This window comes from Sinocyclocheilus grahami, unplaced genomic scaffold (assembly GCF_001515645.1).
Source record: "Sinocyclocheilus grahami isolate Dianchi unplaced genomic scaffold, SAMN03320097.WGS_v1.1 scaffold828.1, whole genome shotgun sequence".
NCBI lineage: Eukaryota > Metazoa > Chordata > Actinopteri > Cypriniformes > Cyprinidae > Sinocyclocheilus > Sinocyclocheilus grahami.
In genome coordinates this window covers 185,060-197,713 of record NW_015506007.1, presented here as the reverse complement: position 1 = coordinate 197,713, position 12,654 = coordinate 185,060, and the positions used below count along the sequence as shown (strand labels likewise).

At 39.4% G+C, this 12,654-nt stretch overlaps 2 protein-coding genes across 4 annotated transcripts; one reads left to right on the top strand and one right to left on the bottom strand.

The window, feature by feature from the left end:
* The first annotated feature begins 367 nt into the window (after positions 1-367).
* On the top strand, positions 368-7,245 carry LOC107562564 (iporin). Of its 3 annotated transcripts, XM_016247206.1 has the most exons (11): positions 368-670; positions 1,348-2,670; positions 2,822-3,230; positions 3,317-4,090; positions 4,337-4,459; positions 5,151-5,227; positions 5,429-5,603; positions 5,719-5,821; positions 5,897-5,943; positions 6,041-6,557; positions 6,633-7,245. In XM_016247206.1, the coding sequence occupies exons 2-11, from the start codon at positions 1,486-1,488 to the stop codon at positions 6,772-6,774; spliced, it is 3,552 nt and encodes a 1,183-aa protein (XP_016102692.1). In that variant the 5' UTR covers positions 368-670; positions 1,348-1,485; the 3' UTR covers positions 6,775-7,245. The 3 variants fall into 3 exon arrangements, with proteins under 3 accessions (XP_016102692.1, XP_016102693.1, XP_016102694.1); XM_016247207.1 differs by lacking the exon at positions 6,633-7,245 and having other exon boundaries at positions 6,091-6,187; XM_016247208.1 differs by lacking the exons at positions 368-670; positions 1,348-2,670 and having other exon boundaries at positions 2,823-2,903; positions 3,037-3,230.
* Positions 7,246-8,270: 1,025 nt separating this feature from the next.
* On the bottom strand, positions 8,271-11,017 carry LOC107562540 (protein FAM166B-like). The gene is made up of 6 exons (XM_016247175.1): positions 10,953-11,017; positions 9,477-9,697; positions 9,239-9,393; positions 8,787-8,919; positions 8,457-8,669; positions 8,271-8,374 (listed from the first exon to the last, which is right to left on the bottom strand). Exons 1-6 carry the CDS (start codon positions 11,015-11,017, stop codon positions 8,271-8,273), a joined length of 891 nt encoding a protein of 296 aa, XP_016102661.1.
* Between the last annotated feature and the right edge of the window lie 1,637 nt (positions 11,018-12,654).

Sequence of the window (12,654 nt, the reverse complement as noted above, 5' to 3'; positions counted from 1 at the left end):
CCTTTTTGAGGCTTGGAAAGTTTAGTTCCCATTGTAATTGCATGGAAAAGAGCAACCAGCACAGTCTTCATAACATCTCCTTTTGAGTTCCATGGAAGAAACAGTCATACGGGTTTGGAACGACATGAAGATGGACTATTCCTGTACACCTTTCTAAAAATAGGCGTTCTACCATCATCTTTTCTATGTCAGAGATCTGCTCAATTTTGAAACATTAGTTTCTCATTATCTCAATTTTCTGTTCCAAGTCTACTTTTTAGTACGAGTCAGTGTTCAGTGCCCCCATGCTGAGAGCAGAGGCAAATCTGCCATCCCCTCAAATATGATCCCTCAACAACAAACCACTGAGCATGCTCAGTGGGGTCTGTGATGCTGTTGCTATAGGACTGTGGGGCTCAGAACCACTGTACTGGGGGAGGAGGGAATGTGTGAGGAACCGATGAGCTGTGAGGAGTGCAGAGAAGAATGAAGTGTGACTAAAGAGGAACTACAAGAGGGACGTTGCCCATTTCCTATCTTTTAATTTTTTATTTTTTCCCGTGCTTTGCCTCTGGTGAGTGGATGTAGAGCATTAGGGTGTGATGATGCGGTGTGTTTGCTCCAGTTACTGTGCAGACAGAATGAGAGTGTCTATGTGCTGGCTCTCGGATTGATGGAGCTTTACGGCTGGGTGAGTTGATGCAGTTGCCCACATTAACAGCCTGAACACAGGATCGCAATTTACTGTTAACTAAACAGAATTTAGGGCTGGAATTTGAGAATTGAAGCAATTTACAAACTATATTAAAATAACAAATAAAATGTTCAATATATTTTAAATAACTGTTTGTTTAACTTTTCGCTGTAGTTTGGGACAAGTGTATCTTCAGAAGTTAGCAAAATATGACACTTTTTTATGAACTTTATTTTTGGGACATTCTGACATGTGCTCATTTGGAAAAATGGCTCATAAATAAAAGTTAAATAATGCTGTTTTTAAATCGCAGAGGTTTTTTAAGGGTTAGTCAGTAAGGATTTATAATTACAAAACAAGAAGCCTATGTCCACATGTAAACAGATTAGGTTTAGGTGGTTGTAAATATATTTAGCTCAGTATAAGAACAACTGAATTCAATAAAAACTCCACACAGAGATACAAAAACAAACGTGTTTTTGCTTTTCTGTCTAAAAAGTTATATTTTAGGGTTAAAATATATATTTGGGTTCATCTATATAGTACATTGTAACTGAAATTGTCTGATTTATTGATTTGTACTGAAAGGTGGATTTAAGATTGGTAAAGTATGGAGTCATTTGTATGAAAGCATCATTATAGATAATCCACTGAATGCATATTTTCTCCTTTAGATTCTGGCCTGAAAGCAGTGAAAATGCAGACATATGAGATTATAAGGGATTCTGCTGGGTTTTGCATTCACTCTGTTTATGCCACGTAATCAGCCTGCCATGCAAGGACTGATGCTTTGAAGTGCTGGTGCTTATAAAATGGACGTCTCCCCAAAGTCAGGAGAAACTCTGATCGTGTGCCACATCCATGGCCAGTCTGTTGGGTGGCACCTATATAACTCTGTACAGACATCCAGACAGCCACGCACTTTGAATTTAACCCACAGTATATCCCTTCCTGAGAGAGGAGATCTGCCGAGGGAAGCACTTGGCTATGGCAGTCTAAGTCACACAAGCAAGTCAAATTCAACAGAAACAGAGGACAAAAAGGTGACTGAAAATTCTAGAGGGTATGAATCGTCCCCAACGCTTTGTGCTTTGGACTCTCCATCGACCAGTCCTCAACTAAAAAAAGAGCCATTGCATCGCAGAGGTACTCCCAGATGGCATAACCTCTTCATTCCTGAATCAGAAGTGAATGAGGATGAAGAGGATGAGGACTCAGATGGAGACAACTTGCACAAGTACCATGAGGGGTCATCCCTTCAACTACAAGGAAATGTGACTCAGAGTAATATGAATCCTTTTAGCCAAGTCAAAGTAAACAAAGAACAGGAGAGGGAGCTTGATACAGGTTGCGGGGATCGCAGGGATAGCAGAGGAACCCCTGTATTAATGGACTGCGATGAACAGGATTGGGGTGATGAGGAAGACTTCAGTAAGCATACTCTCGAGGAACCTGATAACAGCTGGGCACCAACTGAAAACGTTATCGAATCCATTACTCAAAACCAAACAGACTATATCACTGACTCTTCCTGTAACAGCTCAGATGGAGTACTAGTTAACTTCAGTGCCATTTACCACAAAACCAACAATGCAGTTCCTGCAACTCCACTAAATCTAGATAGTCCTGTTCCTGGATCTGGTATAGTGTTACAGGATAGTTCAAACCCTTTACACAGCTGGTCATCTTACAACACTGATCCAAACTGCAACATCTACCCATTCAACTCTGATGGCTTCCCATCAATAGAAATTTCTGACCTCACTATGTGTCTGCAGAGTCAGGCACGGTTTGCAGGTTCCACCCAGAATTACTATAAACTGGTGACATGTGACCTATCATCCCAGTCTTCACCTAGCCCACCTTGGTCCTCTTTGACCAGTTTCTCTGAGACTCAAAGCCATGGAAGCTGTTCTCCACCTTCCGAATATTTCCTATTCGGACATTCAGAGGAAGAGGAAAGGGAGAAGCCAAAGGTTTTCCAAACTGAACACAAGGTATTTATACCATAGTAATGATACCTATAGTAATGTCAAGATTCAGGAGGCTTTGATTAAGTGATTCATGTGTAACATATGATGTCTGTGAATACCCAAATACATTGGTCTTTAGGTATCTAAATCTGCCAATACTATCCATTTTTTCCAGGGTGATGGGAACATCGAAGTGAAGAATATTAGACGAGCCGATAAGGACCATTCTAAGAGAACAAAAGAGAGAATTACATTAAGTAATTACATTAAGACTCCTCAGTCTCAGAGTTGGATTAGCAGCCAGAAATGTTCTACCTTATCAAATCTGGGAGCCCTACAAAACAGCTGTTCAGGCCATTTAGACACAAATTTATCTTCACCTCTGTCTAGGCAACATGCCACCTCTTTTGCAGAAATTGCCCGATGTAAGAAGGGAAATGGAGAACAATCCATGAAAAAGTGCATAGAGGATCCATCGGGCTCACACTTCATCCAAAACCTCTCTTCTATCCAGAAACAGGATGATTCAGATATGGCAACAAAGTCCCTGAGTGCTGACAGCAGTAGTCAATCCAATCCAGAAGGTAAGAAACTTAGAAAAACCCTAATATTTTGCTTTCAGTACATGGTTTTATAGACGGTTTTCCACAACATTTTCTTGTGCCTATAGGTGCTTCATCCCCAGAAGTTGTGCGATACACAAAAGCACAAAGGCCCACCTTTCTCCCTATTCAGCCCTTTGTGCTTCAGGCACCCTCAGGAAAACAACAGACCAAAGCACTTGGTTCCCTTCTTAATCAGTACATCAGCTACAAGTACAGCAAGCCTGGGCCATCCAAAGCTACTTGCAAAAGCAAGGCATATCCACATCATAAGCAACCCTCACCTCTCAGGCGTTCCTCTAACATCCAACCGGAGGCAGCGACCAGTTCAGACACTTGTTCCACCTGCACATCAAGTCCTATGTTGCCCCATAACCACTCCCAGTGTACCCAGCCCTGCACACTGTTGGGGCTCATTCACCAGGACAGAAATCCACATATGAGTCCAAATATGAGACCAAGAAGCCCTCAAAGCCTAGAGCAAGCAGATGGGAGTCCAAAGGCCTGTTCAAGTCAAACACAGTTAAGTCAAAAACATTCTTGGTATGGAAAACAAGCATCTCAGAATCGTCCACTCAAGCAGGTTCCTATTGTTCAGACTCAGACTCCACAATTAATCAAAGAGGAGACTACAGGTCCTCTGGATGCATCCTTCCCTTTACATCAAAACTCCTCCCCTGCCATTACCTCAGTCACCTCCTTGACCTCTATCACCTCCATTGTCTCTCTACCACGCACTGGACGGAAATCCCTTTGGCCTTTTGAAGCTTCATCACAGGTCTGCACCAATGAAGAACCTAACACCAATGTTCAACACACCTTTAAACCAAGGAGATCACCTTGTAAGTGTCAATTAATCATGTTATGGTTTCCATTTACTGTATATAGTTTACTGATGTGCATGTTCTAATAATTATGGATCTTATTTACATATTACTCACACACACACACACACACACACACACACACACAAAACACGAAGATGGTGAGAACAAGATGGTAAAACAAATTGGTGTGAGTACGTGTTGTGAATCTGGTGGTAGTTATGTATTTAAGTCAATTTTATGTGTGCTTCCTCAACTCTGCAGGTGTTATGAGGGAACGTCAACATGGTGACTCATTCTCCATGACTGACAGACCCCCTGAAGTGTTCTGCCTCTCCCCAGAAGCCCCTTCAGATCTTCTTTCAATTGATCTTTTGCACAAGAGAAGTGAGATGATGAATAATCAGATTCTGCATCGGTTCTTATGAATAAACACCCACATTTCCCCTACATTTTTACATGACTATCATTATTATCAATTGCTAATATGCTCTCTTGTGTATAGCAATATGCCTATGGTTTGTATGGAGACCTTTGTGAATATGAAAATTTGTGCAGTATCTTGTACCACATAGAAATCCCAATTGCAGGAAATACTTTAGAAAAGTGAAGTACAATTCTTTCTCAGTATGCCATTGAAGGCAAAATCCCTTCTGTTACAGAAAGATACAGAGTGGATCTCTGCAGCATTGCCTCTGCTTCCCTGAAGGGGAAAATGTGACCTACTTTTAACTCACTGCCTTGGATTGGCTAACACACTTGGCGTGTTTGTGTGTGTGTGTTTTCTATGTGAGCACAAATGTGTGTACTACTATATGTTCCTTTTATAATAGGTTTCATATACCTTTATTTACAGTTGTTCTTGATGTCACAACTGACAGAAATGACCTACAAGTACAGCATTTTAAAATAATTTGCATTGAGTAAATATTTATGCATGTCCTAAATTCCTTTACAAATTGTCAGGTTGAGTGTTGAGGGATCAGAAACACTTTTGAGCAATAAAATATGTTTTTTAATTAATTTAAATAACTACCTTACTCCTCTCTCTCCCCTTTCTTATTTCTCTTTTTTGCAGGTATGTTGAAAGCTGTGAGTTTGGCAGTGGATCTCATAATGGCACATTTCAACTCAAGACAAGACCCAGAAGAAAAGGTGGTACAAGGAGTCAAAAACATTTTTTAAGTAAAAAAAAAAAAAAAGAGATGTAACAACAGAAATATCAAATATTACCCATGGGCCCTAATTAGACTGTCAGATAAAAACATTTGTATATAGTTTAATGTACAGAGTCCTTTTAGAATAATAAGGCATCTCAATCTGATGTCTTAAATTGTTTTGTCATTTTGTTTTCAGATCAGACTGGGAAATAGTTTACTGTGCACCACTATCAGCAACCTTGTCCTTAAACAGCTCTACCCCGCAATCCAGAACATCCTTCAAAATGGTTTGAAAGCCTATAAATTGGACTTGATTATTGGACAACGACGCAACAAACTATGGAACGTCGTCGAGGCCACGGCACGACCAGGTCTGTATGAGCCAATCAGATAAAAAGCAAATTAAACATCTTCTTCATTATCAGAGTGCCTTCGAAAGCTAATTCCACACTGTTTTTATGACTGCCAATAATTTTCTTTTCACAGGCTCATCTACCCGACTGTCTGACAGCTTGGTGTCTGTGGTAAAAAAAAATTCCCAGTTATCAAGTCGCATGCGGTTCAGTGTCTTCATCATAGATCTGCTAAAGTAGGTCAAATGCTGAATACATCTTTTAAAATTTGCACCACAGTACAGTTAGCTAATGAAAATATTATTTTTTAGCTTGCATGCTTTGGAATTCTGGATCCGTCATTTATACACTTGCGTTGGTGAGTATTATGAGGTTTAGTGACAACTGTAAAGGAATGTATTGACCACTGTCCCAATACTTAATTCCTTACCATTTTATACTCAACTCTATTCAAGATGTTGTGACGGAACACTATCACCAATGGGGTTTCTTGGCTTTGGCCCAGGGGCCAACTTATAGACCACTGTTCCAAGAGCTGCTTCTTTTGCTGCAGCCACTCTCCCTGCTGCAATTTGACCTCCATCTTCCATCCGAACCTCACCTTCAAAGTAAGGAAAAGCAAAACCACAGAGCACCCCTGCCTCATAGGCTTCTTGCCCAGTCAGCTCAGATCCTGCAGATGAGCTCGATCCAGAAGAACAGCAGGAGTCCAACAGGTCACAGCGATGTCTTCAGTCAAAGGGTAACTGATGGATTTTGGCTTAATAAGACGCTCACCTCAGAGTGTGAAACACAGAAGAAAGAGGATGTAGCAACTGGAATGGAAAACAATGAGATGCCACAATCTTCAACAAGTCCTCTGGAGGACAAATACTTGAGTGAGCTGCGTTGGGCCAGGCTCTTCGGCTCTAAAGTTGGAACACCAGTTGGCCCACATAAGGCACAAATAAACATGAGTGGACCTCTGAGAAGGTTAGTAACTGTGATTCTTCAAAACTTCTAATAAAGTCACTTTGTTAACTTTGGTTGTCTTTTATCTTCCTCCAGAAGGCCTTCAGAATGGCTGAAGCTTGGTGCATCCAAAGTGGATCTGCTTGCGCAGTCAGTGTGGATAGGAAAATGGCCAGAGACTCATCTGAGTGGTAACCATGACAGAGACACCCCAAACAAAGATGAGATATTATTCTAAAGAGCCCACAAGGAGTCTGATTTTAGCTAGACAGAGTAGAAGCACAATTAATCCAAAATAAACCTTACATAGTCAACCGACACATCCTGTACAATCCAGTGCAAGTGCACTCATATCATATTTACCAATCAGGACAATCTGTATTATACCTTGGTCTTTAAAAGGTAACAAAATATTCACTAACTTCAAGCCATTATGAGATAAAGTTTTTAGATTAAATTTATAACACAATCATAGTAGTGTAGAGTATATAACATGGATGGATATCGTCTGCCAGCAATCAAGCACAAAACTGGAACTGAGGTCCTCAGAAGTCTTTTCCAACCAAATTCTGCACTTTATCTCTGTCTCAGGTCATTATGTCATGTAAATCTAGTCATATAATTTCTGCTGTTGTTGAACTATGTCACCTTTATTTATATAGCGCTTTTAACAATACAGATTGTGTCAAAGCAACTGAACAGCATTAATTAGGAAAATAGTGGGTCAATAATGCAAAATGACAATAGTAAACACTCATTTTTCAGTTAAAGACAGTTCATCATTGAATTCAGTGATGTCATCATCCAGCTCAGTTCAGTTTAAATGGTATCTTTGCAATCATTTGCAATCAAGTCAATGATATCGCTGGAAATGAAGTGTCCCCAACTAAGCAAGCCAGAGGCGACAGCGGCAAGGAACCAAAACTCCATCGGTGACAGAATGGAGAAAAAACCTTGGGAGAAACCAGGCTCAGTCGGGGGGCCAGTTCTCCTCTGACCAGACAAAACCAGCAGTTCAATTTCAGGCTGCAGCATGGCATTATTAAAAAAATGTGGCATTATTAAAGAAAAAAACTTTTCCTCAAGGTCTGTTTGAAATGGTTTCTATAACCATTTCCATGCATGACACAGTAGCATTAATTACCATGTATGACAAATAATAGTTTTCCTTTAAGCATTCAGTGAATTACAACTGCTGGTTTTATTGCATTTTTGCACGATGAAATAAATTAAATAGCTAATTTATATGATATAGATGCATGCTGAGTAGCTATATTTCCTGTTTCTACAGAAGGACTAGTTCAGTAGTGATATTTGTTGATGACTAAGTTTGCGTGACCCCTGATGTTAGTGACACAAAGACAGACAAGAGCTCATTGAAGACAATGATTTGATTTTAAAGGCAGTGGTTTTTATATGTCCTGATATTATAGTTGTGCCTGATTGGAACCTTGTGATAATAAAGATTTGCTGAGTCATTAATGTTCATATTGTGTGCTTTTGTGTATGTGTGTGCCAGAAGAAAGTTACAAAAACCATGTCTTTTGAAAAAATAGATTTCTTTTAGTTGACTTGCCAGTGTCTTGTCACTTGTCAATTCCTTTAAACTCAAAATTCCACTTATTATGGTGAACGCTAACTCAGCTACATGTTGCTTGTTAGATGACCAAAATGACTTTAATTGTTCTTAGATGGGTTATGTGTGATAACTGATTCACTTAAACCGTTGGGTCTTCACTCCAATCTGTTTTTCTCTGTGTTCTTCCTCTGTGTACCAACGTGACCCAGAGCATCATGGGTGAGCTGCCCAAATGTTTGGCCATATTGAAATCTGTACCCTGTTGACATAATTACATTGCTTTATTACTATAAATGATAGCATACTTTCTTCAAAGGAACATAATTACCATTTTTACATACCTGGTACGTGCCCCATGTAGGAGGGTAGGATCCCTGTTTTAGAGGGGTATATTGTGGGTATCAGAGGCAAGCTGGTGGAATCCTTCTTTTGCAAGTTGAAGGAGGTCCGACATGCCTTCATTTCATTGCCAAGCTGGATCAGTGCCTTGTTGGTGATGATGGGATATCCAGCACCAAAGAGGAACCGGGTTTTGGGGACGTAGCCAGTAAAACCTATCAAAACGACAATTGTTACTAATTGGTGCAAAATTCAGAGCTACTGTGTAAGCACATTCTTTACATTTAAAAAACTCTGTAATTTGCTTCTTGGTAAGCCCAACTCTGGCTAACCTGAGATGAAATACTTATGTGGGCTGCTCTCCTCCATGTGGTACGGGGAGCCTTGTGGTTTCCAGGGGTGCGGGGCCTTGTAGGGGGCAGGATCTTTAGATATGGCTGTAAGAGGACTGTTCAATCTTTTAGGCTACAACAAAGGACAACCATTAGATTAATCTTCTGATCAAGAAGTTGACAAAAAGTAGCTGATGATTATAGCCATAAAATTACAGCATCTGTGAATCAGGGAACTTTCACAGCTTGTTTAAACACAATGAAGTGATAATCGCTTGAAATCATGTGGTGTCCTGATTGAAGAGCTTGTTTACTAACAGTACTTCTTTTCATTTACTGTGCATGTGACACTCGACCTGCTTTGATACCGGATATTTAGCATGTATAATTAATCAGGGTGACCCTACACAGGGGAGCTGTGAAAGAGAAGCAATCCGACTGTGACAGCTTACTTTGAAATCTGGGAAGCTGTCGTTGACAGTAAAAGACAGGTCAGCAGAAGCTGCACGCAGTCTCTTTTCTTGTTCCTGGCTGAACTCTGATAGTGCATCTCGACAGGTTTCTGCATATGTTTTGCAGAAGTAGTTTTGACGCAATGGAACAAAACCTTGGAGCACAAGAGAGAGATATAATGCATGTTTACAGTTTTGCAAACTAGACATCAAGTATTGCAAACCCCCAAACTGTTACCTGTGTATCCCGGAATCATTTTCTCCAGGTTCCTTCTGCCTCCATGTTGGCTTCTCCAGATTTCATCGCGGGGTTCTGAGTCCTCTGTGGATGGGAAACGCCCGGTATGGAGTACAAGCCTCTGTGAGTGAGACACCTCCGGGGAAGATAGGAGCTTTGCTGTTAACTGACCATAAGTCTGGCCCACGTGATACTTCAGCTGAGGACAGTAGCCTGCATACCTAAACAGAACCATCAGCAGATGTTTGGAATAATGATTATATTATAATTCTTTAAGTCCATATAATTCAAGTATACGGACACCTAAAGGTGATGCTTTATAAAAGGTAATCCAAATGACTGATTGATGAACCAATGTCTTCTGAAGCAAAACAATAGATGTTTGTAAGAAAAATACTAATATTTAAAACTTTTTTAACTATGAACCATCGCTTCTGGCCAGTTGTTCATGCTTCACCAGCCCATTGTGAAGTCTGATGTAAATGCGCTCCTATTCTATGTCACTTCTCGAGTCATTGCTTCACAATTTGAAGATGTAGAGCTTTATGAAGCGTCAGCTTTTCAGGTCCCATACATTTGCATTAGATGGATTATTTTTCTAAAAATCTTTATTTGTGTTCATCTGAAAGAAGAAAGTCATACACATCTGGGACAGCTTGAGGGTAAATAAATTAGAGAATTTTCATGCTGGTTTGAGTGTCCCTTTAAACACGCGTTTATATATTATATTATACGTTATATTATTAAACCAATACATTAAATGTGCATTTGGTAAAAAGGCTAAATGAATGCTGGAGATTGAAATACCCTGGGGACTTAAAGTTAAAAGTTAGTGAAGAAGTTGAAGAAGTGACATTTCCAATGATATTGATTGATTCATTGATGGATTCGTTCATTCATTTATTTAGACCAGAAATGCCCAACGCAGGGCCCAAGGGTCAAAGTTGGACCATGATATCCTTAGATTTGGCCAGCCATCCCAAATCACAAGAGAGGGAAAACATGCCATTGAAGCATCTTCATTTATAATTTATATATTTTATTTTTTACAAATAAGTAAAAGTAGGCTTATTTATTTACTTTTAAAAATGTATATTAAAAATGTATTTTTTTTAAATGCATTCATTTTCAACCCACAGCCCTCAATCTAGTTTGGTTTTTGGCCCTTCGTAGAAAAACGTTTGGCCACCTCTGATTTAGACAGACAGGTACTGTATACACCTGGCTGTAAGTTACTATGACAGCTGGCAACATACACGCTTCATTTGGCTTAGCCTCGTTTTAAGTTACATACAGAAAGGATTTTGTAAGCTTTATTTCAACATAAACCCAGGCCTATAAACTAGCAACTATCATTCAAAATAAAGAAATTGGTACTTTTTCGAACTCATTAAAATACGAACCACATCTCATTTATGAAACAAAATAAGAAACAAATCATTTAATAATAATACAGAAAAATAACTGAGAACTCACCCTGGGATGTACTGTGGGTCAGGTGTCACCAGCACTTTACTGAATTTAGGTGGAAACTGCTCCATATTTTCAAACCCGCAGCAGTTTTGATTGTTGTTTAACGGTTGCTAGGTGAGCAGCGTCCGCGTGCCATTATTCTGTCAGAGAGCGTAACGACGTGACGCTCGGTGTCCTCAAGTCATCCTGAAGAAGAACTCATAAAGTGTGCAGCAACCTCCATCTAAATAAAATAAAATAACTAATTAATCAACGAAGAGAAAAGAAATTCATTTTATACTCTGAGTCCATTAAATAAAAAAAATAAAAATAAAAAACTCTATCAGCGGTCAGGCAAGTCAATAATGGTCGGTGACAGTCAGGTTTAAATCTGCATGGGTTCGCTTCAGTTGGCTGGTACTTGACCTGGTAAAGATAATGTTACATGACAAGTCAGTTAGTTGTGATGCTGCAGCCTCTTGTGGGTAGTAGGAGAAATGCACCCAGATATGTATATATATATATATATATATATATATATACTTTATATAATGGTAAATTATTATCTGTACATAACATAATTTAAATGACCCAAGAGGACAAAACCTAGCCTATTTTACTGACAGCCAACGATATATTAAAGAGTTCTCCCATAATTAAACATACGCAACCCATAGCTAATGTTCCAGTACACTACAATATGTTGTTAGTTTTGTCGAAACTCGAAACACAAAAGGAGATTTCTGAAGAATCTTCACGTGCTTTTCTATAGCCCACAATTAAAGATTTTGACTAACACACACATAAACTGCTGCAACAAGATCGCTGAGTCAGTGAGTGAGAACCAGAATAGTCATTTTCAGCATGTTCCAAGCAAGGGCCGTAACGGGGGGAAGGTTAGGAAAATTCCAAGGGCCCAACGGGGAGAGGGGGTTCAATCAAATGTGATTGTGGGGGGCCAGAGTAAATATTCCGTTCAGGGGGCCCAGAAACCATAGCGGTGCCCCTGGTTCCATGTGAATGTTTGCATAGGCCTACACTAATTTTCCTTAATCCAAATGAATTAATTCTGACAATAGATTACAAAACACTTTTTATATGTACCTAATACTTTGTAATTGCATTCAAATATTATTGCACATGTGTATTCAAAGGGAAAACCCATCTGCGCATGTGCAGAGCGTCCGTTTTGTGGTCGCGCTCAGTATCAGAAAAAGTATCCATCACAAAAGACAATTTTACCATGTTGACTCATCTAAAAATTGTTAGAAATGCTTATCTCATGTAATTTTATTTGATCTGTATTTTCAAATCTGGTGAAGAAAGTCCAGTTGGATTCAAAATATTTTGTTATTTCAAGGATTATTAAAGATCTACACTTAAAGGGGTCATATGATGCGATTTCAATTTTTCCTTTCTCTTTGGAGTGTTACAAGCTCTTGGTGCATAAAGAAGATCTGTAAAGTTGCAAAGACTAAAGTCTCAAATCCAAAGAGATATTCTTTATAAAATTAAGAGTCAGCCACGCCTACCTAAAACGGCTCGTTCTAACACGCCCCCACATCTACGTCACTATGTGGGAAGATTTGCATAACACCACCCAAATGTTCACGCAAAGAAAGAAGGCGTAACTTTGATTCTCGCTGTAGTATTGTTGTTGCTGTGTGTTTCGTTGAGAAAACGAAACTACTTTGTTTGGTCTTCCAAAAGAGGACAATATCTGCTT

Bases quoted from the DNA above. Each gene is read 5' to 3' on its own strand.
- LOC107562540 (XM_016247175.1), bottom strand. From the start codon at position 11,017: ATGGAGCAGTTTCCACCTAAATTCAGTAAAGTGCTGGTGACACCTGAC. The intron at 9,698-10,952 runs GTGAGTTCTCAG...GGTTCTGTTTAG, and splicing joins GACCCACAGTACATCCCAGG to GTATGCAGGCTACTGTCCTC. The intron at 9,394-9,476 runs GTAACAGTTTGG...TTGTGCTCCAAG, and splicing joins AATGATTCCGGGATACACAG to GTTTTGTTCCATTGCGTCAA.
- LOC107562564 (XM_016247206.1), top strand. From the start codon at position 1,486: ATGGACGTCTCCCCAAAGTCAGGAGAAACTCTGATCGTGTGCCACATC. The intron at 3,231-3,316 runs GTAAGAAACTTA...TTGTGCCTATAG, and splicing joins TAGTCAATCCAATCCAGAAG to GTGCTTCATCCCCAGAAGTT. The intron at 5,604-5,718 runs GTCTGTATGAGC...TTCTTTTCACAG, and splicing joins CGAGGCCACGGCACGACCAG to GCTCATCTACCCGACTGTCT.